Source organism: Dromiciops gliroides, chromosome 4 (genome assembly GCF_019393635.1).
Source record: "Dromiciops gliroides isolate mDroGli1 chromosome 4, mDroGli1.pri, whole genome shotgun sequence".
Taxonomy (NCBI): Eukaryota; Metazoa; Chordata; class Mammalia; order Microbiotheria; family Microbiotheriidae; genus Dromiciops; species Dromiciops gliroides.
This window is the reverse complement of record NC_057864.1, coordinates 197,509,251-197,532,404: the sequence shown is the minus strand read 5'-3', so window position 1 is coordinate 197,532,404 and position 23,154 is coordinate 197,509,251. Positions and strand designations below refer to the sequence as shown.

The 23,154-nt window shown below is 47.3% G+C and overlaps 1 protein-coding gene across 11 annotated transcripts; it reads right to left on the bottom strand.

Moving 5' to 3' along the window:
• Nucleotides 1-590: 590 nt before the first annotated feature.
• On the bottom strand, nt 591-22,621 carry EXOC7 (exocyst complex component 7). 11 transcript variants are annotated; one of them, XM_044001897.1, is made up of 22 exons: nt 22,419-22,621; nt 22,101-22,166; nt 18,610-18,794; nt 18,267-18,372; nt 15,274-15,496; nt 14,893-15,060; nt 14,099-14,110; nt 11,472-11,564; nt 10,351-10,419; nt 9,072-9,217; nt 8,594-8,746; nt 7,072-7,170; nt 6,532-6,594; nt 6,094-6,160; nt 5,184-5,222; nt 4,515-4,580; nt 4,082-4,202; nt 3,642-3,737; nt 2,893-2,956; nt 1,294-1,335; nt 1,062-1,195; nt 591-780 (listed from the first exon to the last, which is right to left on the bottom strand). In XM_044001897.1, exons 1-22 carry the CDS (start codon nt 22,476-22,478, stop codon nt 678-680), a joined length of 2,175 nt encoding a protein of 724 aa, XP_043857832.1. In that variant the 5' UTR covers nt 22,479-22,621; the 3' UTR covers nt 591-677. The 11 variants fall into 11 exon arrangements, with proteins under 11 accessions (XP_043857832.1, XP_043857834.1, XP_043857836.1 ...); XM_044001899.1 differs by lacking the exon at nt 5,184-5,222; XM_044001901.1 differs by lacking the exon at nt 10,351-10,419.
• Nucleotides 22,622-23,154: the final 533 nt, after the last annotated feature.

Sequence of the window (23,154 nt, the reverse complement as noted above, 5' to 3'; positions counted from 1 at the left end):
CTGAGAGACAAAATGAAGGGACGGGTTTCCTCTGATGACACAGGGTGCCTATGGCAACTAAAGGTAAAGCTAGGAGAACAGACAAGTGGAGGGAGAGGACATTACCGGCCACCTCTTAATGTTATTGCTAAGGAGAGGGATATAGGCGAAGAGAGCTCCTTCTGATCCAAGGCGAGGTGGAGAGCCAGGCTTGGGATCACAACCCTCTCTTCCACTAAATGCTCTTGAATCAACTCAAGAAGAGGACAACTGGCCAGCATAAGATGCTGGTTCCAGCCCTCAGCCACACATACACCAGGAATGTGAGAGCAGAGAAGAGGATCTGAGCCTTAGCACAGTGACTGCACCCAAGCGAATGGAGGTGGGCCATTCTCCATTTACACACAGCCCCCAAGCACACAGCTGGTCCTCGGCAGCTCTTCATCTGCCTTCCTTCCTTCCTCCCCCAGAGGCAGTTAACAGTACCAAGGTAGGAAGGGAGGGGTCATGGGCCTGATGTAAACAGGACTGTCTGGAGGAAGAAAGAGTGGAGAATGAGAACTTTAAAGAGAGGCCCCTGCCCCAAAGGACTTCAAGCTCACTCAGACAAAGAGCAGTATGAAGCCTGGTTTATCTGTCTGATAAACGGGGTGAGGTCTCCTGGGGGCCATGGATGATACCACAGCAACACGGCAGAATCAGGCGGACGTGTCAAAGAGGCGCTCGATCATGTCTGCCACCTGCTCCACTCGGTACTTGATGTACTTCTCAGGATTCTTGGTGAAGGGTACGCTGGCATACCTGCCCAGGTATAGGACAATCAAGAAGGGAAGGGGCTGATATAGAGCTCTACCCCCAGTCTAGGATTGTAGGGTTCCCTGCTGGGGATTTCTGGGTTTGGGGTGCAGCACTGTGCTGTGTTCACCAAGTGCCCCAGGGAAGAAGGAAGGGACACTGGTTTTCCAATCCCAGCCCACTTCTCTATTCCCTCTCCTGGGGACACAAACTGGACGGGCTAAGCAAGAATGCAAAGATTCAGCCAGGAAGTTTGGGGGCCTGGGGAGGAAATGCAGAGGTCCCACCTGTGCAGGAAGGCCCCATAGTTCTCTTTGACAATGGTTTTCTGAGCCTGGCGGATCTTGTCCCTCTGCTCGGTGTCCGGGATGGCCCAGGCCTTCTGGATCTTGCAGAGCTCCTCTAGGCCATCATTGAAGCCCTTCAGGGAATATGGGAAGAGAGGAGTCAGCTGAGAAATGGGCCTAAGTTCATATGGCAGTACCAGATGAGGAAAGAGAGGGCAGAGTCCTGGCTCACCTTAAAGCGCTCTTTGATCATCTGCCGTTCCTTGTCTCGGAGCTAGGGGCGCAGGGAAGAGAGAAGACAGATGAACTTGTTTCACTGTGAAAACAGATTATCTTCCCTGTCCTGTTTGATCACTCCTCCAACTTCCCTTCCTGGTCTGAGTTCCTGTCCTGATGACAACTCCTAGGGTCCATTACTTAGTTATAAGTCATTGCAATGAAAACAAAGGAAACATCATCCTGTAACAGTCACCAAGGTACCTTTAGTTCTGATCTGGCACATGCCATAGGACATGTGAAGTCCAACCAGGAGAACTAGAGATTGACCAGGGCAGATCCTAAACACTGGGGATAACATTGTTTCATCCTTAGGAACAAGCAAAGAGGACTGGTGCCCTTTAAAACGCACTAATCTTTGCATCAAATATCTCTGAAAAGGGGCTGATATTCAAAATACACAGAGCACTAATATAAATATGTAAGACCAAAAGTCTTTCCCCACTGGGTGAGTGGTCAAGCAATACATACAATTATCAAAAGAATAGTTGCAAATTATTAGCACAAGAAAGGTCATTACAAATCATTAATAATAGAAGAAATGCAAATCAAAATTACTGCAGTTTTGCTTCACCTCCAGTAAACCGTCAAAGATGACAAAAGATGGGAATAGTCAATGTTGGATTGCTGGTGGAACTGTAAATTAGCATAACCACTTTGGAGTCTGGAGCAATTTGGAATTACACTAAGAAAGTAACTAAAATATCCACTCCAGAAGTACAGAAAAGTCCAATTTACACCTAAATATTTAGAGCAGCACTTGTTGGAGTAGCAAAGAACTGGAAAGAAAGCAGATGCTAATCAACTGGGGAATAAAGAAACAAATTGTGGCACATAAATACAATGGAATATAACTTCACTGTAAGCAATGACAAACATGATGGAAAGAGAGAACCATGTATTGGGGTGAAGTGAGATGGGCAGGAAAACCATCTATAAAAGGACCATGATAATGTAAGTGGAAAGAGCAAAAGAAATCAAACCAAGGAAAACGATCCGGGTAACGAGTGGCCTAGAAGAGGTGGGAACCATGGGGATGGAACACTGCATGGACAGTTGGGTTCTGCTTTTTTTTATTGTTTATTACAAGCAATGGTTCTCTGGGTAGGGAAGCTGGGAAGGTATATTTGTAAATGAGAGGGATTTTGAAGGCATACAATCAAAAGAGAGCAATACAAAATTTAAAAGAAAGATAAATGAAAATGCGCCAATCCAGGTTAAGCAGATCCTAGGCACCTCTTAATGCACCATGAAGTGAGTCAAATAAGGGATGGTATAATTCCTCTGCTCAGTGGCCACTCCTAGGGCTGTCACTCAGGCTGCTTATAGGTACCCTTCTCAGAATTCTCTTGGAGAAAAATTCCATTATGGCCAGACAGCCTCAATCACATAACCATTTTACTCTTAAGCTTGGGGGGGTGGGGTGGGGATAAAAACCAACCCTCTTTCTAAGTGTCTGTGCAGACAAGAAGGTGTCATATCAGCTGAATGTTCCTCCCGACCCACATATACTTCCTTCCCCCCGCCCCCCATATATACTTCCTATCCTACTTACCTTGACTCCTGGTTGGAATACAGGTAAATTCTTTTCAGAAATGTAGTCAGTTACCTTTAGCCAGCTGCCAAGACACAAGAGCCAGAATATAAGGCCAATAGAAGGGTATGGAGAAACATATTCATAGCCCTTAACCTCTTTCTTCCTCTAAATCAGGTATTTGTGGGGAGAGGTGAGGGTGGGGGTGGTGAGGAGGGAGAATGGTCTCTTTTCATTCTTTCTTTTCTTTAATCTCGGCTCAAACAAAACCAAAAAGCAATTTTGGGCTCCGCCCCCCTTCCAGAATTATTATTATTATTTTGGTGGGGCAATGAGGGTTAAGTGACTTGACCAGGGTCATACAGCTAGTAAGTATCAAGTGTCTGAGGCCAGATTTGAACTCAGGTCCTCCTGAATCCAGGGCCTGTGCTTTATCCACTGTGTCATCTAGCTGCCCCCCCTAACAACTCTTATTTGTAAAGCTTTAGAGGTTCAGTTCTGAATAGCCAAAGTACATTAGTCCATTTGGCTACAGAGGGAAAATGATTCTTGAGGCTTCAGCACCAGTGGACAATATCACCCCCAAAGTGGGATGAAACCAAGCAATGAGTTGGGTAGAGCAAAGAGGCCCCATTACAGAGTGGCTGTGGTTTCCCACACACCACCCTAGGATAAATGCTGAACAGGGAGCACAAAGAGTCTTGGGAGAGGACAGCCCAGAGAAGGGGCATGGGGTGGAGTACCAGGGTGGGAAACCCAACTCCTCTGACCTGCGCTGGTACGTCTGGATCTGCTGTTCGATGTGGTCCCGGTAGGAGCGCTCAGCTGTCTTCTGGGTCACTGCCACCAGGTGGATGAGTTCAGACCTATGGAGCAAAGGGGGAAGGGAGCAGCTTTAGCTGCTGCCTCACGAGGCCTTGTCACAATAGCCAGGGAGGGATCTTGTATTCCCTTCTTGTCAGGCAGGAAGAGCTAAAGGCAGCCCTGGGAACCCAGCTCAGAATTCAAGAGAAAAAGCCTGCGACAAAGTCAGCTATGTTCAGGAGATGCTCCTCCTCACTGGCATATACAGTAAAAAAGGCTTCAAAGCCCTCACTTAATGGAATAGAAAACCCCAGGAAGATAAGAGGCTGAGGGATCAGACATGAGAGCATGGAGAAGACCAGAGCCCTGTGAGGGATGCCTGGGGTGGGGGCGGTGACACACTTACTTCTCCAGGGACTTGAGGATGTAGTTGTAGTTATTGTGCAGGAAAATGGCTCTTAGAGCTGGGTCCTCATATACCTTGGACTTGCTCAGCAGGTTTAGCTGCAGGTTACCGAGAACTTTACCTGTACAGAAAGGGATGCAGCCAAGCTTGGGGGGCATGTCTAGTGGCAAATCAGGGGACCCACAAGCCAAAACCTTGCCCATGAATCCCCAGTAGGGTCCCCCTTCCTGTCACGTTTCAGACCTTGCTATACTGAGTATCATGACCCAGGGAATGGAGGCTTCAGGTTCTATCTGGCTTCCTTTAGGCCTTGGAATCAGAAGTCAGGGTGCAGCCCTCTTTAGAGGGGCTGTAGGAACAAGGCAAGGAGAGGCCTGTGAGGCCCAAGGCCCAGGAGCTGGTGGGGGCTGGGAGAGTCAGAGAGAACACTCACAGATATAGGTGCTCAGCAGTCGTTTGCTGAATTCAGAGTTATAGCTGGTGGCAGAGGAGCTTGTCTCTGTAAAAAGAAAAGCCTTGGACAAGTTATCCCGCTGGACAGCAGAGAACAGAGCTGTCTGGCTTGCCAAACACTGGACCTGCCAGTTTGCAAGGGCCAACTTCAAAGGAAGGGAGGGAGACATGAAGCTGGTCCAAGTCTTCCCCCGCTAACCTGGGCCCTTCTTCAGAGATGGTGGAGGAAAGAAATGAGCCCCAGGAACAGGTAAGCTAATACCTCTAGAGAATATGGCGAGTGCAAATGCTGGCAAAGCAGGGATATGAAAATAACTCCAGACCACATCCCTCCCCCTGGGCAAATTAGGTGAGACCCACTCATCCCACTCGTCCTGGATCCCAGTGGGAAAGTCTAGGAGAGCGAGGGGGTGGAGTGGGGTAGGAAGAAGTGAGGTCATAGGCGGACTGGAATGCAGATGCAGTTACTGGGCAGGAGCTCCAACCCAAAGCAAGTTTCCCTGAAGAGACTAAGAGCCTCCCTCTCCAACTTCCGCCCACAACCTCAATCATCACCCCAAATAGGTTTTGTCCAGTTGTTCAATTCAGAGCTCTAGCTGCCCCTACAGGGAAGAGGAGGAGGATAAGGAGCCAGATCCCCACTGCTTACCTCGGGGGTCTAAAGGAATATTGTATGTGTCCCCAAGGACTACGGAGTTAGAGGCAGAGCAGACAGAAAAGGGAGGCAAAGGAGAAAAGAGAGAGAAAACAGAAAGATGCAAAGTGCAAAAAAATAGGTTAGAAACAGCGATCTCATTCAGAAGCAAGCAGACATTCATTACCCCAAGAAAGCCTGAGCACACACAGGTCATAAACGTGCTCTCTGCAACCCAGGGAATAAAAAGGAAATTTGCACACCTCCACTCCCAGAAGAGGGAGAATGGGGGTACTCCTGGGGGGATACACTCACTGGACTCTGATGACCTCCCAAAGCTCCCCCACCACCCCTGCTTCCCAAGCTCTGGGACTGTCAGGACAGGTCTTTAGCCTGGTTCTGGCCTGGGGGACCTAGGGATGGACGCTGAGGAAGCCCATCTTAGGCACTGAAAAGGCAAACTTGTCTGAAGCCGTTATAAGCAGAACAGGTGGATAAGACAGGGGGAAGAGTAAGGAGAAGAGGTAGGAAAACATGGAGGTCGGTGGGACCATACGAAACCCTCTTGGGGACATGGGATTCTTATTGCTAAAAGCCAAGAAAGTTAAAGGAGTGTCAGGACAGGAGGTCAGGGTGCTGTCAAGACAGGACGCTCAGTCATGCCTCCCTATCTCTCCACAATCTTCCAGGTTCTTCCGGCTTCCCAATCCCCAGGAGAACTGCTTCACTGGGCCTCTCGGGATTTTTCATATTATGGAGCTATAGAGAAAACACCCCCCTGCCTTTTCCCTCAGCCCAGAGCTGTCTGGAGATGAAGGCCCCCGGTGGACAGAGCCTGAGGCCCAGAGTGCCCAGAAGGAGGTGTGATGAGCAGCAAGGCTGTGGATGAGGAGTGGGAGAGGCATTCCTTAACTGAGAATGGTACCTTGGGAGGCCAGCATGGCACCAGCTGTTTCCTGGAAGTCTAGAAGCTGCTGGAGGAAGAGGATGGCCTAAGTGGAGAGAGAATGGGTCAGAAATAAGAACCGGACTGACAGGGTTCAAAACCCTGCCTGGCTATCTACTTCAACCCCCTAGGCCCAGGAGGAGGGCAGTTACTAGTCAAGATGAGGATTGGCATAAGCCTGCCAGGGCCCCTCTTCCCTTGACAAAGGCAGAGGCTGCACTCCGTGCCAAGCCATGCAAAGGGACACTGTCTGTTAAAGGACTCTAAGAAGTATTGCTGCCCACCCCCAACCCTGCCCAATACTTAGGAAGCACAAAGGTGGGACCCTCCAAGCCAAATGTCCTGGATGCCTAGGATCGGACTCAGCTTTGATGCCCATTGATTCTGGACCACAGGGGTCATGCCGGCAGGACTCACGTTGCTTGTGAGCTCGTGAACAGTGCCATCCTTGGGCATGTTGTACTCCTTGTCTGGGTCATTCTGTGGAAATGAGAATTCCATCATGCAATTAAAAGAGTGACTGAGACCTCATTGGACTGCTTCCCAAAGCGGTTTTTTCTACCTTGGCGGTCTCTCCCTCCCTCCTCCTGCTTCCTGGGGCCTACTGGCAGACAGTAACTTAGGCCTGCAGGAACTGGGAAAGTCGTCCCCAATTCCTCAAGCTGGGGCCCTGAAGCCACAACAAGGAAAAAAGGCAGGGAGACGTCACCCAACCATTTCCTAGCCCCACAAGAGTTTTGAAGGGGATCTGGAAGCCAGCCTTAAAAAGCAAAGGAAAGCATCTGTTGCTCTGTTACAAACGGGCCATGCAGAACCCCATCTCCCTCTGCCTTCATCTGATTCTGTAACCACAGCTCTTTCAACCTTAAGCTCGGCTGAACAAGCTCCACACCAGGTCATTCACATGTCCTTAGTCAACTCTCCACTCGTGACTTCTTGGTCTAGGGAAAAAGGTACCTTGATGTTATCAGCAAAGTCCTCCAGGGCTTTGGCACCAGTGGTCTCCATGGAGGTAATGAGTCCTGGCAGCTTGTTCTTGGTGCTGGCCGCTGTGCCCTATGGGGAGACTCTGGATGATCAGGAAGAGCCCACTGACCTCGGCAGCTGAGCACAGCTCCTTCCCTCCTGGCAGTTCTTGGAAGACCGGATCAGCTGGCCACCCCCAGATCCACCCTCACTCCCCCTGGGCTGAGATGGCTTATACACGTTCCCTTTCTGCACTGACCACAGGCCCTTGCAGGAGATGGGGGTGGGGGTGGGGGGGGCTGGTCCTTAGCTGGGAAGCTGAAAAGGGGAAAGGTTAGCGTGGTAGAGTGAAAAGAATGCTAGATTTAGAATCAGAAGATCTGGGTTAAAATCCCAGCTTTGACACTAAAATAGTGGTATGACCTTGGACAAGTTAACCACTCTGAGCCTCAGATTCCTCATTTGTAAAATGGGACAGTAAAACTTATGCTACTTGCCCTCACAGGGCTGCTGGGAGATCAAATGACAACATCTAAAAGGTGCTTTAAAAAAGTCTCCGAGTGCTATCTGATATAACAAATATTTATCAGGTGTCTCTGTACCAAGTACTGTGCTAGACTCCAGGGATACAAAGAGTAAAAAGAAAACAGGCCCTGCCTTCAAGAAGCTTATATTCTATTGGGGTGGGGAACCACATGTGCAGACACAAGTCAATGCAAAATACATAAGAAATAAGTTTTCTGGGGGCAGCTAGGTGGCGCAGTGGATAAAGCACTGGCCTTGGATTCAGGAGGACTTGAATTCAAATCCAGCCTCAGACACTTGACACTTAACTAGCTGTGTGACTCTGGGCAAGTCACTTAACCCTCATTGCCCTGCAAAAACAAAACAAAACAAAAAAAAATTTTCTTGTGAGCTATGGGAATGGGCGGGGGGTGCTAACAAATGGGGGGTCAGGAAAGCCCTCGCAGCAGGGGAGAGGCATGCACGACGCAAAGAGCCTCCTTATACCTTTCTCTTCTCCACACACTCTTTGACCTGGTGATGATGATCTTGGGTGCTCCTCAAACAGGACCTCCCTCCCCTGACCTTGAGTGTTTCCCCTGGTTGTCCTCATGGCCGGAAGGCTCTCTATCCTCATCCTCAGCTCCTTCAGATCTCGGCTAAAGTCCCACCTTCTGCAAGAAGCCTTTCCCAATCCTTCCTAATTTTAGTGCCTTTCCTCTGAGACGACACCCAACTTAGCCTGTATTATCTTGTTTGTATACAGTGGTTTTCATGTCGTGTCCCCCAGTAGACTGCGAGCTCCTTGAGAGCTGGGACTGTGTTTTTGGCCTTTTCTTGTTTCCCCAGACTAGCACACAGTAGGACTTAACATATACTTGCTGACTTGACATAGATTTATAAGGAGGGGGCTTAAGGGAAAAGAAATATGGGGAAGGCAAAGATGAGGCTGAGTGTGAGATCCGCACCTTCCTTGCTTCCCCCCCATAATCATTTCCTTGCCACATACTTGAAGTACTTGATCAAACTCAGGCTTAGTCTGCTTCAGATGCCGTAGGATGGGGAAGACTGTGAGCACAGCTGAGTAGTCATGTCGGATGATGGCCTTCCGGGCAACTGATACAATATTTTCCCCCTCCATCATCAGTCCATCCAGTGCATCCTAAGAAGGGGCCGGAGGGAGGCAAGTCAGCAGAGCTCACTGGAGAATGATAGGCATCCAGGTGGGAAGGACAAAATGGATAAAGCGGGAGGCGGGGCATGGTTTGTCAGGGAACGGGGCTGGGTGCTATACTTTCAAGATAGAGAAAGAATGAAATTCAACAAAGGTCCTCTGGGGGCTCAATGATGGCTGGGGTATAAAGGACGATGAAAAACAACCCCATTACAAGCTTCAAAAAATCTAGACATGGCTTTGACTGTGAGCAGGCATGAATGAGACTGGTGAGCAGGGGCCCAGAGAATTCATGTAGAAGCAAAGCTAGGACCTGGATAAGTGAGTCAAAGGTCTTTTTTTGATGGTGTTCAGGGATGATATCCGTCAGCAGCTGGTACTCGCTCTGTGCCAACTTGACAAAGGCACTGACGCAGTGGATGTAGGCATCAATTTCCATATCCAGCATATCATCCCTCCCTGTGGGGATAGCATGGCCCCTGAGCCACTGGCTTGGGGAGCAACTTCACTCCTAGCCCAATGTTCACTCTGGAGTATGAGTTACCCCCCAGACCTTCTGCCTGCTGCCCAGACCAGCAACATGGAGAGTGGAGTCAGGTTGCCCCCTAGATCTGGAAAATGTGTGGCTATTGGGTATATGGGAACAAAAAGAAAATGGGGAGCCTCATTTCTCCCGTTAACTCTGACCACAGACCAGAACATCGACATCCCATAAAGGTGCAGGAAGGAAGAGATCCTTCAATCTCTTTCCCCGGAGAGGTTAGGCCAGGTCCTACCCTTAGCCCAAGTGCTAAGGACCATGAAGGGTCTTGGCCAGGAGGAAGCCCCAGTGTAGAATGGGGCGGCAACATCCCTGATAGAACTGAACAGAGCTCTTCTTCTCTGCTGAAGAACTAGTGTTTCCTTCCATAGGCTGATCTCCTCACAGCATAGTTACCAATAGGAGAAGCTGCAGGGAGAGCCCTGGCATAGCTGCCCCCAGCAACACTACCAGGAGAGATGGAGATAGTGGCCAACATACCACCCCCAATGAGCAGTGGTCTGGTGGCCAAAACCTGCGAAAATACATTAGCTCTACCCTCCATCCAATATAATGGATGGGGAGGGATCCCTTGAAGCCAGCACCCCAGGGGAGAAGAGAAGGGGTCCCAATATTAACAGTCAGCAAGAGTTTTCTCACAGGCAAGAGCAATAACAGAACAGCCTGGGAGAACCCCTGGGCACTCAGAGCTGGGAGAACGAGGCAGAAGTCCATGGGACTAAGGCTTGGGGCTGCTGCCAGAGCCAAGGGGCTATGGTCAGATGGAGAACAGCTACCATGCCACTCTGGTCCTGCTGCCCAGCCTCCCGGTAGCTCTGACTTCTTCTCCATCTCCATCCCTGGTCACTGAGAGGTGTCTTTCCACTCTCCTGAGACAGCGGTACCCCCATCTGGAGGGTGGCAAACAAGAACTACAGCCAAAGAGAGAGGAGAGTGTGGGATAGTGGTCATCAAAAGCCAGGGGATCCAGCTGAGAAGTTGGCCCCATAGTGGAAGACACTGCAAAGGAAGCCGTCGACAGCTGGTTATGGGGTTATGCCACAGTACTCACCGGCCAATGGCCCGTGCTTGTCGTTCAGGGCCTCGGACAGATGCTTAACTCGGAAATCATGCTCGTGACCTAGCGAGATGTTGGCCGCACAAACACAAGCAGCGGTTTATCCGGGGGACTGAATGGGCTGTCTCTTAGGGGTGGGAACCCCTCAGTCTCCAGAAGATCAACACTTGATGGGGGGATGGGGAATGGGGAGACTTGGAAAAGGGCTCTGAGCCCTTCCTGTGTCTCAAATTGCCATTGGAACAGCCTTTTCAAGCCTAACCAGCAGTGCCCCGTGGAATCCCCTCTAACAGTTATATCTTTCCCATCTCGCTCCTAGCCAGAAGGCTAAGAGGGAAAATCCAAGTGTGAGGAAAAAGGGAATTAGAGAAACTGGAGGGACTCTGACACCCCTGAGCCTAAGGGCTTTTTTTTTTTTTTTTGGTGAGGCAATTGGGGTTAAGTGACTTGCCCAAGGTCACACAGCTAGTAAGTGTCAAGTGTCTGAGACCGGATTTGAACTCAAGTCCTCCTGAATCCAGGGCCGGTACTCTATCCACTGTGCCACCTAGCTGTCCCTAAGGGAGTTTCTTCATGTTGCTGCTAGTTTGAATGGGTACAAAAGCCTTCTTGGTGCTACCTTGGCACCAATTCCGCTAAGAGGAGCTAACCAGGTGGAAGTGGGGAGAGAAACCCAATCCAATGACCTGGTCACACCTATCTTCATTTACCATTCACCTCCCAAAGGGAGTCTGGGGTAGTTTAGTTCTGTATTGTTAATCTGAAGGTGAAAGGGCTGCTCCACTGGCAGAGAACTTTTTCTTGAGTTTAAACAGAAGGAAATAGGAACAGACAAGGAGGGACGGGGCAAGGTGTCCTCCGGGAGGGCAGAGCTGCCGTCAGACAGACAAGCCTAGATCACATGGTAGAAAAAATGCTACCGTGCCTGCTGAAGTCAGTGTAGCACCAGCACCACCCATGCTCCCCTCTTATCATAGCTACAGAAAGAAGGGGGACCCCCACAGCCCGGGAAAGGGCTGGGGGCCCCAGAAGGGGCGGAGGCTCTGCCCTACCAAATGAATGGGATACACAGTGAAGGAGTGGGTGCAAAGGAGACGGAAATACAGGGTGATTACCTTCCAGAGGAATGAGGTTAGAACCCCCCTTTTTCCCATCTAGACCATGCTGAGAATACTGTTTCAGAAGGTTCTGAGCCTTACGAATCGTCCCTGTCACCAGAGCCACACAGAAAGGAGACAAGAAGACCTAGGAAATGAGTGAGAGAAAACAGCAGCAGCCCTCCACCAGTCCCAAAGGCCCGTAACACCCAGCCTGACAACAGTAAGCATGCCCAAGACACACCTTCACCCAGAGTGTTCCTGCCACTTCTCAGGGGGGCACCTGAGGCTTAGGGGTGTGAGATAAGGGAAAGGGAACACTTTGTCTCAAATTTAAGTCCCTGAAGTCTTAGGAGCATAAGATATTACTGAAAGTGTTCCTTGATCCCACAGATTCTCCTGAAACTGGGTAAATTTTAGGAAGTAAATAGGTGAAGTAGATAGGCAAAACCCCATTGTGACAGGCACAGAATGAAACCCCACTCACTATGTGGGATTTTAACCAGAACTGGCACGGTGCCTGGAAGAGAAGTGCTAATGAGGAGCCCACCAGCCCGCCTGCAGTGGAGGTATTCAGCTGGGAGAGAGAGCCTTCCTTGGATCTCCCCGAGGAAGACCTCCTGAAAATCCTGGAGTAGGGCTCTACTTGAAGCCCCCAGACACATGGCTTAATCCCTACACTCTAGAGGGTTCTGTGAGCATGCTCAGTGCTAGTCCTCAAGATTCAAACAGAAAAAAGGAAGCAGAATCTAGGAGTTAGTGAAAAGGGTCCAAGCAACCTTGGGAGATGAAAGCCCAAGGTTGAAGGCAGAGAGACCCAGAGGCCAATCTAGCACCGGCCATAGGCCTCCCTGGAGCAGCAAGTCACTGAAACTGCCCAAAGAAACTTGAAAAAAACCTGGAAGCCAAGAGAGGACCAAACAGAAGTCACAACATGGGAAGTAGAGAAAGAAAGGACTGAGAAGTGGGATACACATTCTTGGCATGGGAGAAAAAAAAAACACAACAGTTAGTGTCAGGTTAAAACAACACAAACAATATCATGAAGCCAGCAGTTTCCTGGGCCAGACATTGCTGTGTGAACAAGACACTCCAAAAAGAAAACTTGGGAAAAGTCAAATAAAATGTTAAAATGAACAAAGCAAACTGATGAACAAAACATGTCTATGGGTAGGCAGGAAAAGAGAAAGGCTCAACTCTTATTTCTTCCATATTTCTCTTCCTTCTTTCTTGAGGACTCTTCTTCCTCCTTGCCAACCCTGACACACTCTACTCTGGAATCAAAATGTGCACTGAGGCAGGTTCCTAGGTACTGGCCACTCCCTGCTTTAGGGAGATTTCAACCAACTCAGCTTTTCCCTGTAGCTTAGCAATAGTTAGTTATTAGAAAATGAACTCTGCTGCTCGTGCTCAGCACTGATTGCCCTTGCCCCCTCCCTCTCCCAAACAAATAGGCCATGCTAATGAGTCAGTCAGAGTCAAATCCAGCGTCCAGGAGCAAAACAACCAATTGGAAAATTCATACTTTAGCATGGACCAGGAAACCAGGACCTCATTAGAGCATCCGCCAAGTCTTATGTATCAGGGCTACAAGAACAGCTGGCCAGTCCTTCATTCCTGCTCCTCTGAAAGCCAGGCACACAGTTGTGCCATGAGTTGTGGTGCCAGTGACTGTTCTGTCTCACGATCTCCCTTGTTCCCAGGGAGTCAGTAGCTGCTGAGATGCTACCTGAGGACTGCTCTTGGCTTTGGGGCATTATCTGGAGTTTCTCCTCTCATGCTTACAAGCCAAGAGCGGGTTAAGTCCTTACTCTGGCAATGGGGTCACTACTTCCTGAAAGAGTCTGTCTCCAAGAAAGATGGAGAGCTGTCCACCATCAGCAGGATCAGGATTGTGGGGAAAAGAATGGAGATGTGATCTCTGTATGAGACCCATGGTTCCAAAGGCTACGAGAGACGTGGCTGCAACACTCGATTAGGAGCAGTAGTTCTACTGTCTGCAGCAGGCATCCTCAGGAGTTTGGCCTGGGACAATTATATGGGAGGGAGGGAAGCAGGGACCTGTCAGCTTGGAGTACCAAGCTGCAGCTTTCTAATTCTTCAGGTCAGCACCAAGGCACAAATTCAAAGCATAGCCATGAACCAGTTTACTTGTTTCGGACTCAACAATATGATATTATAGAACTCTGGAGAGGAAGAGGAATAAGCAGCCATCTCTCTCTCAAGTGTGAAAACTGAGCCCACCACACTCACTATGGGGGGAGAGGAAAGGCTGGGCTGGAGAACTGGGCTAACCGACAAGACCTACAACACACAAAGCTGCTGTGGAGGGTAGCGTTTTGTAAACCTTGAAGTACTTTTTAAATGGGAGGTATTGCTATCACTCCCAAATCTACTGCTGTGGGAACGAGGACGACTCTCCAGGAATTGCTTGGGGGCAATCTGACCTTCAGGAGTAGACATCGGGGGCAGGAGATTCAGATCTGGCTTCTTGGGCCCTGCTGGTACAACAGAATCCTCCTTCTGAAATATCCCAGCCCCACCTTGGGCTGTGTGTGAACAGCCCCTCACTCAAGGAAAAGCTACCTGTGTCAGAAATGACAAGGCTTGGCAAGCTGTGGCAAACACACAGAAGCACCGATTACCTGAAATGTAGACTGCTTGGGACACAGAGACAATAAGTAGAAAAGGGGGACAAAAAAAACAAGAGTAAACTGATCACCTAAGATACCAGCAAGTCCATGTGCCAGTCCTTACCCTATCTTCCCCTAGAATCCCCTCAGGACACAGCATTAATTTTTCAGTGAAACTTAGAGGTTAAAAGCACTTCTTTTTTTTTTTTTTGAGGGGCAATGAGGGTTAAGTGACTTGCCCAGGGTCACACAGCTAGTAAGTGTTAAGTGTCTGAGGTCGGAATTGAACTCAGATCCTCCTGAATCCAGGGCTGGCACTTTATCCACTGTGCCACCTAGCTGCCCTAAAGCACTTCTTTAAGGGGAACTAAGGGTGCTTTATTCCTAAGAGCACATCCAGAGAGAACTGCCCACCTTCAGTAAAGAATGTGTCCCTAAAAACACCAAGTAGATGATGGGATGGGTGAAGAAGAACCAGGAAGATGGCCCAATATCTAATGTTCTATTCTATTCTCTTAAGAATTCCTAGGATTCTCTGGATTCCCAAAGTTTTATGTAAAACCAAGTACTTTTGTGGGATGGAGGGGGTGGCTCTCATCCTTTTGCTCCTTCTTAGGTGATCAGACACCCGCTTTTCTCCCTATGTACCTTTGGTAATGGAGCCACTACAAAGACAATCTCCCTAGGGTTGCTGTAGCAGCTAAGTCACCTCTACTAGCCAGCACCATTCCAGAAGGTATTCATACCCTGGCAGAGAAGGGAAGATGAGGCCTCGTCCTGTTAGACTAGTCACAATGGGGGCTCACCTGGCCGTTTGACCGGTTTTTTGGTGGGTGTGTCTTTCCTTTTATTGGGAATTGCAGGGGAGTAGGGAACTCCAGAAGAGGAGCTGCTTTTTCGAAAGTGCTCTTTCAGACCCTTGATTGAGCGGTCCAGCTGACTGGAACGAATCTGATAGTAAACATTCATGAAATCTGAGGAGACACAGAGCAAACAGAGGCATAGTATTTAGGGACCCTGCTAAGGGTTTTTCCAAATAGCATCTGCCTGTCTTCCTGGCCAGATGGCCAGCCTGCTGCCTTCTGCTTCTCAGATGGCCCACACAGGCCCAAGCACAGAGCCTGATGACTTCAGCCCCCAATACAGAAAGCTCTACAGCATCCCAAGTTCATAGACACGGTGCTCACCTTGGTTCCTACCATACTCCACCAGCCACCGAGAAATTCGGATCACGTCGTGGAGCACACTCTCAGAGAGGTGCTCCAGGGTCATGTCATCCTGAGTCTCCATGTCATCTTCCCCACTGATCAGGTCCAGAATGAGCACCGGGGAGACGACCTTACTGTGCCGAGTCATCAAACTTCGGAACTCGGACTCCAGGGACTCTTTCCCACGCTCAAACAGGAACTTCTACAGGAAAGAGATAGAGCCCTACGGGTAAAGCCGCCCAACCTCATTTTTGTACTGAGGCCTTCACACAGGTCATTCATGGTCCTTCCCACCACCCTGCAAACTCAAGTCTCTCGCCCTCCTCTCATGTTCTCACAGTCACTGCAGAGAGCTTCCAGCTGACTCAGATATACCCACAGGACTCCGCCCTCTTCCATGGCCCCTCAGAGTTTCCACTCACAAATAAAGGCCAGACCCAGCAGGGAATCAATGATGTTCTCGCTGCCTGGTGTTCATTTCTCTTCAGCACTGCGATATTTTATTCATATTCTCAGAAATGCATACAAAAGACCTAAAGCTCCTCTTGACCAGTGGCATCAAACTCAAATAGAAACGGATCCTATGGTCATGCATCACTTAGAAAAATCATATACTTACATTATCTATTTTCAATTGTATTTTTATTTATTTTCTGAAATGTTTCACAATTATATTCTAATCTGAGTTTTGTTTTTTGGGGGGGGACAACTTTGACAACTCTGCTCCAGAGTATATATAGAGACTTTACAAAAAGAAGAAAGGACCTTGGGTTCAGAGCCAGAAAGGACCCCAGAGATTCATGGCTAGAATTGTGGGGGAGTGTCTGTGAACTTGGATACAAAAAATTTACATCTTTATTTTTACTAACCTCTAACAAAAATATAGCAATCCTTTCAATTATAGAATGCAACAAAACATTCTGAGAAGGGGTCTTCTAAACTTCATCAGACTAGCAACAGCATGTATGACACCCAAAAAAGTTAACAACCTTGACCTAGTCCCAATCTCCCCTCATTTGATTAGTAAGCAGACTGAAGTCCAGAAAAGTTAAATGACTTGACCAAAGTCACACAGACAGAAAATATCAAAGCCAGGATTAGAATTCAGTCTCCTGAGTACAAAGCCATGTTCTTTCTAGGACAAAAATTACTCAGAAGACATGGAGTGGTTGTGATTTGTATCCCTGTAGGGAGAGCCTACAATGATAAAACTAGGGTTTTTTTGAAGGAAGCACCACCTGCCTGCCACCATTCCTAGGTACAGGACTCTATACATCGTGATCGAAACATGCTATTGGCTGATATTTTACATTTTTATTTACTTCTACATCTGATATCCTAATTTCTCAAGAAGGAATTTCCTGTTTGGGAAGAGAAGATACAGTTCCCCAGTCCCAGCTTTTCGGTCTATTGTTTTCTTTTGTTTTTAAAGGAAAAGAAATGACATGGCGGGGTGGCACAGGGAGGAATTCAACACTGATGAAAATATGGATACAACTAAATAGCAAAGCACCAGGGACAGGCTACACAGTTCTGCAATTCCTAATTATGGGTTTTAAGGTTTTCTCTAATCATGCTACATTCTGGCTCATACCTTCTCTCTATGCTGGTCTGGTTTTAAAACCCTTCACTGTCTCACCAACAAACTCATCCTTGTCAATTTTGGAACCTTTGTTCAGTACTTAGCACGCCACCCAGCACGTTGTTGGTGATCAATGAACATATGTTCAATGGATAGTGACACTATTTACAGGCAATGTAGTTCATAGATGGATGCATCTGGAGTCAGAAAGATCTGAGCTCCTGTGCTGCCTTAGGCACTTACTAGCTTTATGACTTTAGGCAAGTCATTTAACTTCTTTATGTCTCAGTTTCCTCACCTGTAAAATGAGGGGATGGTTTAATTGACCTTGAAGGTGCTTTATGGCACTACAATCCTCTGACCTTTAATTACTGCCTTTTTTTTGTGTGTGAGGCAATTGGGGTTAAGTGACTTGCCCAGGGTCACACAGCTAGTGTCAATCGTCTGAGACCCTATTTGTACTCCTGATTCCAGGGCTGGTGATCTATCCACTGCACCACCTAGCTGCCCCTGCCTTTTTTTTTTTTTTAATTGGTTTCTACTTTACTTCAAGGGTGAACACAAGGTTTATCCCCTTAATGAATCCCATTTTATAGGACCACCAAATGAATGTGATTTCTCACTTTTCAAATACTTCTTTATATCATAATTATTGGTTTTCATGTAATTCTTCACATAAAATAACAATTTCATTAAGAACAAAATCTATGTAATTTATCTGTATTTCTAGTGCATATGCCACAATAGGTACTTAATAAATGCTTGTTGAATTAAACTAAACATTCTCAATGTGACAGATCTGAGGGGAAATATTTCTGCATGGAGAACAGGGTTAGCAAAGTATTTAATGTCCTAACTATTCTCTATCAAGAACATTTAAAGTCATGATATTACTAAGTCAAATAGTCATTTTAAAATTCTTTTAAATTGTCGAATGGGTCTCTGGAATCAGATTTCAGAAAGAACTGGGTTCAAACCCCATCTCTGACACTCACTAGCTATGTGGCCATGGGAAAGTTACTTAACCTCTCTGAAACTCTATTTCTTTCTTTTTTTTTTTTCAATCTTAATTACTGCTTTCTAAAATGCTATTTCCACTTTTTTCTATAGTTTTTACTTTCTTAAAATTTACAACCTCCAGAAAATATTTCCAAATCAATCCTAGCCTAGCTCTGAGCCACATCAATCATTTTGTATTTGGGTATAACTTGGCCCACCTAAGTTTGTGATAAACAGGTTCAAATGTTGGTCATTATGCTAGTCCTGGCTGGGAACAAGTAGACTCACTAGACTCTCCATGTTTGACTACACACCCCTCGAAAGCAAGGATTATTTCTTCTCATGTTTCATGATCAACACTAGTGCACTGAGCAGAGACAGGCCCCCTTACCACACGGTTCAGCTCTGGGCTGTCAGGGTTGTTGTCCTGAAAATACTCCACTGCCTTCTGGATTTTGGCCATACATGCCAGGTACTCCTCCAGCCTTCCTGTGGGGCTATAAAAGAAAAGGACCCTGGTCAGCCGGAGAGGGTAGTTGTGGATACCTCCCAACACTCAGCAGTCCTGATACTCAGAAGCTGCTATGGCAAACCAGGGAGGATTGTGCACTGCTGGCTTTAAGAGAAAGGGGATTCAAGATGTCATGTTCTGAAAAGGGAATCAATATCGTAACTACCCCAAACCACAAGGCGCCAGGTAGAAATAATGGTGTGGAAAGCTGGGCTTGGCTCACCCTTCCCTAATTATCTTCTCTGTATCACTGGCCACATGGTAATAGCTGATGACGTGGTCTAGACAGGACAAAGTCTTCTCCACATTCTCTTGTAATCGTTGTAGGTTCTCTGTTTGCTTGTGCACAGGGATGATGGAGTTCTCTAGCTTCATAAGCCGGCTCTCAAAAGATGATAAGATAGAAACCTGTAGGAAAGGGGGAAACTTGGAGGCTGATCATAGCTTATAGTGTTTTGTTTTGTTTTTTTTAAATGAGGCAATTGGGGTTAAGTGACTTGCCCAGGGTCACACAGCTAGTAAGTGTTAAGTGTCTGAGGCCGGATTTAAACTCAGGTACTCCTGACTCCAGGGCTGGTGCTCTATCCACTGCGCCACCTAGCTGCCCCAGCTTATAGTGTTTTAAAGTTTATACAGAATTTTCTTCACAACAACCCCATGAGGCTCACAGTACAAGTATGATTAGACTGGCTTAAGTTTGACTACAGTCGAGATGACAGCAATCTAGTGGAAAAAAATGCTGAATTTGGAATCCTAAGATTTAAGTTTGAAACACAGCTCCCACATTTATGACCTGTGGAGCCTTGGACAAATGACCTACTTCATTTTCCTATAAAACGAGGGCACTGGACTCGATAATGTCTAAGATCTCCTCTAACTCAAAATCCTTTGTAGTCTTTAAGGCTCTCTGACAGTTTCCCCTCCCTAATTTAAGACTGCCAGTTCCCTCTTTACATACAACCTCTGTTCCAATAAAAGCAAGCCCAACTTCTTTATACACTATTCTCTCCAAGCACCTGCAGAAGCTGTTTCCTATTTCTAGAATAACTTCTCTTCCATACTTTAAACTCACTTTATCCACTACGCCACCTACCTGCCCCGTCAATAAACATTTAATAAGTGTCTACTACGTATGTGCCAGGCACAGGGAAGCCCAATGTGCAGAAACTCCCTCTACCAATGCAGATCAGCTCCTTTTCTGCAACTTACAGTCTAGAACACTGAGAGGCTGAGTGACTTGCAATGTGGCACAGGTCTTCTCAGTTTTAAGCCCAGCTCTCTATTCATTACACTCCACTGTCTCTTGTTATATATGTGTATAACTATGATAAATAACTATGTACGTAGATATTCTTTCACAAAATCTCTGCTCCAGTGCCTCATCACACTGTGTTGGGAAGCCTGGAATCCTGAAGTCTGTTAGAATGAAAAGCAAACTCTGGCAGGTTCTAACCGTTGTGACACTGAATCAGTGAGGAAATGTCATCTGAGAACCAGTCTAGTTAAATTCAGAGAAGGTCATCACCAAATGTTTGGTTATTAGGAGATGAATCTTTGGCCCCAGCAACTCATGAAACTGGATTAGGGCAGGACTTCTTAAACTTTTCCCACTCTCAGCCCCTTTTCACCAGAGAATTTGTTATGTGACCCCAGGTATGGAGGTATATAAAAGAGGCATACATAATTTTTTACTGTTGCCAAATTTTTCGGGACCCCCACATTCAGTCACACAACTCCATATGGGGTTTCAACCCACAGTTTAAGAAGTCAGGTACTAGGGGATATAGAGGTTGTGATTTGCACAGGTGAAAGGATTACTCACTGATGAAAGCAAGATTCTTCTCCTTCCCTCTTAATCTGCTTCTCCAAACTTCCCTATTTTTGCTGAAGGTCCTGCCATTTTCGTAGTCATTCAGGTTTGTAACTTTGGAGCTATCCTGGACTTTTCCTTCTCCCTCATCTCCTTCCCCACAAATTCCAATTAGCTGCCTGGTCCTATTAATCCTGCCTTCAAAATGTACCTTATATCTTTCTATTCATTCATATTTTCACTCTAGTTCCAGATCTCATCATTTGCTAGAACTATTATTGTAATAGCTTCCTAATTGGTTTCCCAACTTCTAGCCTCTCTTGTCTATAGTCCTTCAAGAGAGCTGCCAAAATAATATTTCTAAAGCTTTTCCTTCTTCTTCTTGGGTTTTTTTTTTGGTCAGGGTAATGAGAGTAAAGTGATTTGCCCAAGGTCACACAACTAGTAAGTGTCAGAGGCTGGATTTGAACTCAGGTCCTCCTGAATCCAGGGCCAGTACACCACCTAGCTGCCTGCAAAATAATCTTTCTAAGGAACAGGTACATCCAAGCCCTTCCCCAGCTCAAAAATCTTCAGTGGCTCCATATTCCTTCTAGAATAAAATACAATTTTCTTAAATTTAAAATTTTCTATAGTCTACCTCTTAACTACCTTTGTAACTTCATTTCATATTATTCTCCTTCACACAGTTATATTCTCAGCACACTATGAAATTCCCTTAAGTGTCTGGCACATAGCAAGTGCTTAATAAGTGCATTATCTAGCAAAATTAGGTGTTCCATATTTTGTCTTCATGCATTTGCACAAGCCATGCCCCATACCTAGTATGTACTTCCTCTTGAACTCTGCTTCTCAAAATTCCTATCTTCTCTAGAGGATCCTTGGTGCCTTTTCTTCTATGAAGCTTCCTTTCATTTCTCATATTGTTAGTATGTGCTATTTGTTTTCTCTCTTCCAATTATTGTTTATCTTTACATATTCTATCCTTTGGCAGCTTCTTGAAGGCAGGAAATTTCCCTTTATTTTTATATCTCCACTATCTAGCAGAATGCCTTGTACAAACTGGGTACTTAATAAATGTCTAAACTGAAATTTGGAGGTATAGAAGTATATACAGTTATTACCTTATATGTTGTGCCTTTATTACCATCCTCTTGCTTAAGTGTGTATATGTATGTGTACACAATCATAGATAAATCTATTCATTCCTGTGCCCATCTTGTCTCCTTTTTAGAAAATAAGCTCATTGATGATAGAAACCACCTCTTCTCCATATTCTATAAGGCCCACTACAAAGTGTAACATGCAGGTAGATGCCCAATGAGTGTTTATTCGGGATACCCGACAAGAAACTAGTAAGGAAAACACCACCTATGAGAGAGAGCTTCTGGGTCATAACTCAAGAGAAGCAGCAGGTGGCAGGATTTGGGTAAAGTGATAGCCCTGCAACCAGAGGGTGGTGGTACCAACCCCGACAGAACCAAAAATGAGGAGGAATTGACAGAATCAGAAAATAATTCAATTATAGGGGTCTTAGAGATTAAAGAGTCCAACCCCCTCAGGAAACTGAGGTCACATAAACACCCCTGGGCGATGTAATCCACCAGGTTCTCTGGAATCATAACACTCTATTTTATGCTATCTATCAATCAATAAACAAACAAGCAAATAAATAAATAAAATAAGTTATACACACACGTTTGCATGATGTGTCTCGCATTAGACTGTACGCTCCTCTAGGGCAGGCAATGTCTTTGGACCCCTTCTGCATCCCCAGTGTTTAGCATGTGCCGGGCACATAGTAGGTGCTTGATAAAGGCTTGTTAAGTGACTATCACGGCTTGTTAAGGGTCGGGGAGCGGGTATAGCCTTTGGGGGCCTCCAGGGTCGTGCCACACACTCACCATGTTCTTGGTAAGCTGGTCGCTCTTCTCCAGGCTGTCTCGGATGAAGGAGAGCGTCTCCTCCTCCTGGCGATGGAGGGATGGCATAGAAGGGCGGGCATTAGTCACCCCGCGGAGAAGGCAGGCGGGGCCAGGGGAGAACAGGGAAGGAGAAAGAGATTCCACTGCCCCCTCAGGCTGCGGGTCCGGGCTGTCACCGCTGCCTCCCGCCTCTCATCCCCTTCCTTCTTCCCGGGATGTTCCCCCCACCCCTTCCCCGGGACGCGCCCCCAGTCCTTCCTCCATCCCCTTGCTGTCCTTCCGTCGCTTCGACCTCACCTGCTTCAATTTGTCCTCTATCTCCCGCCGCCGCACGGACGCCTCCTGCGGGGGAATCATTGCCGCTCCGAGCGGGACCGGCTTCGGAGATCCGTGATCCCGGCCGGCCTGCTACACTCACTCCATCGGCCCTTTCCGGAAGGGTCCTCTTCGGCCACCGTCCCTGGCACACCCACTTCCGCTTGGCGTCAGCTGCTCGCCTGCCCGCTGTATCAGAGATGGCACTGGGTCGGCGCATGCGCGTACCCCTCCTCTCCACCCCCTTCGCTGAGACAACGCATGCGCACAATTTTCACTTCGGGGGAAATTACTTTGGGTGGTGGGTGTGATAAGTGTAGTTCCTAGGAGGTGGGGACATAAAAATAATTTTTTCTAGCAGGGAAGCCCTCTTTCGAAGGGAAAAATATCTTTGCATAAAATGTGTCTGATAAGGTTTTGATATCCAAGCTTGCTTATGAACCAACGCAAATCGATGTAGCCAGCAGGGGTCGCCGTGAAGGCCAGAGTTTGGCTGAGGAGAACTTTCCCCCTCCCAACAGAAAGGAGAGGGACAGGATCTCTGCGCGTCTCTGCCTCAACCCTTGTGGCCTGGCATGGGGGTGGAGCCTCCCCTTTGGCCATCTACTCTTGGTATCCCAGGTGCAGGGGCAGGGTGTTTCTGAAGGTGGTAGTTGTTTAGCCTCAGCCACTTGAGTTTTTATCAGTGAGCCAGGCTGTTGCAGGCATTGATTTGCAG

Coding starts and splice junctions, on each gene's coding strand:
- EXOC7 (XM_044001897.1), bottom strand. CDS start 22,478: ATGATTCCCCCGCAGGAGGCGTCCGTGCGGCGGCGGGAGATAGAGGAC. Junction 6,595..7,071: donor ACTTTGCTGATAACATCAAG/GTACCTTTTTCC, acceptor TCATTTCCACAG/AATGACCCAGACAAGGAGTA. Junction 1,336..2,892: donor TATTCCAACCAGGAGTCAAG/GTAAGTAGGATA, acceptor CTGCGCCCCTAG/CTCCGAGACAAGGAACGGCA.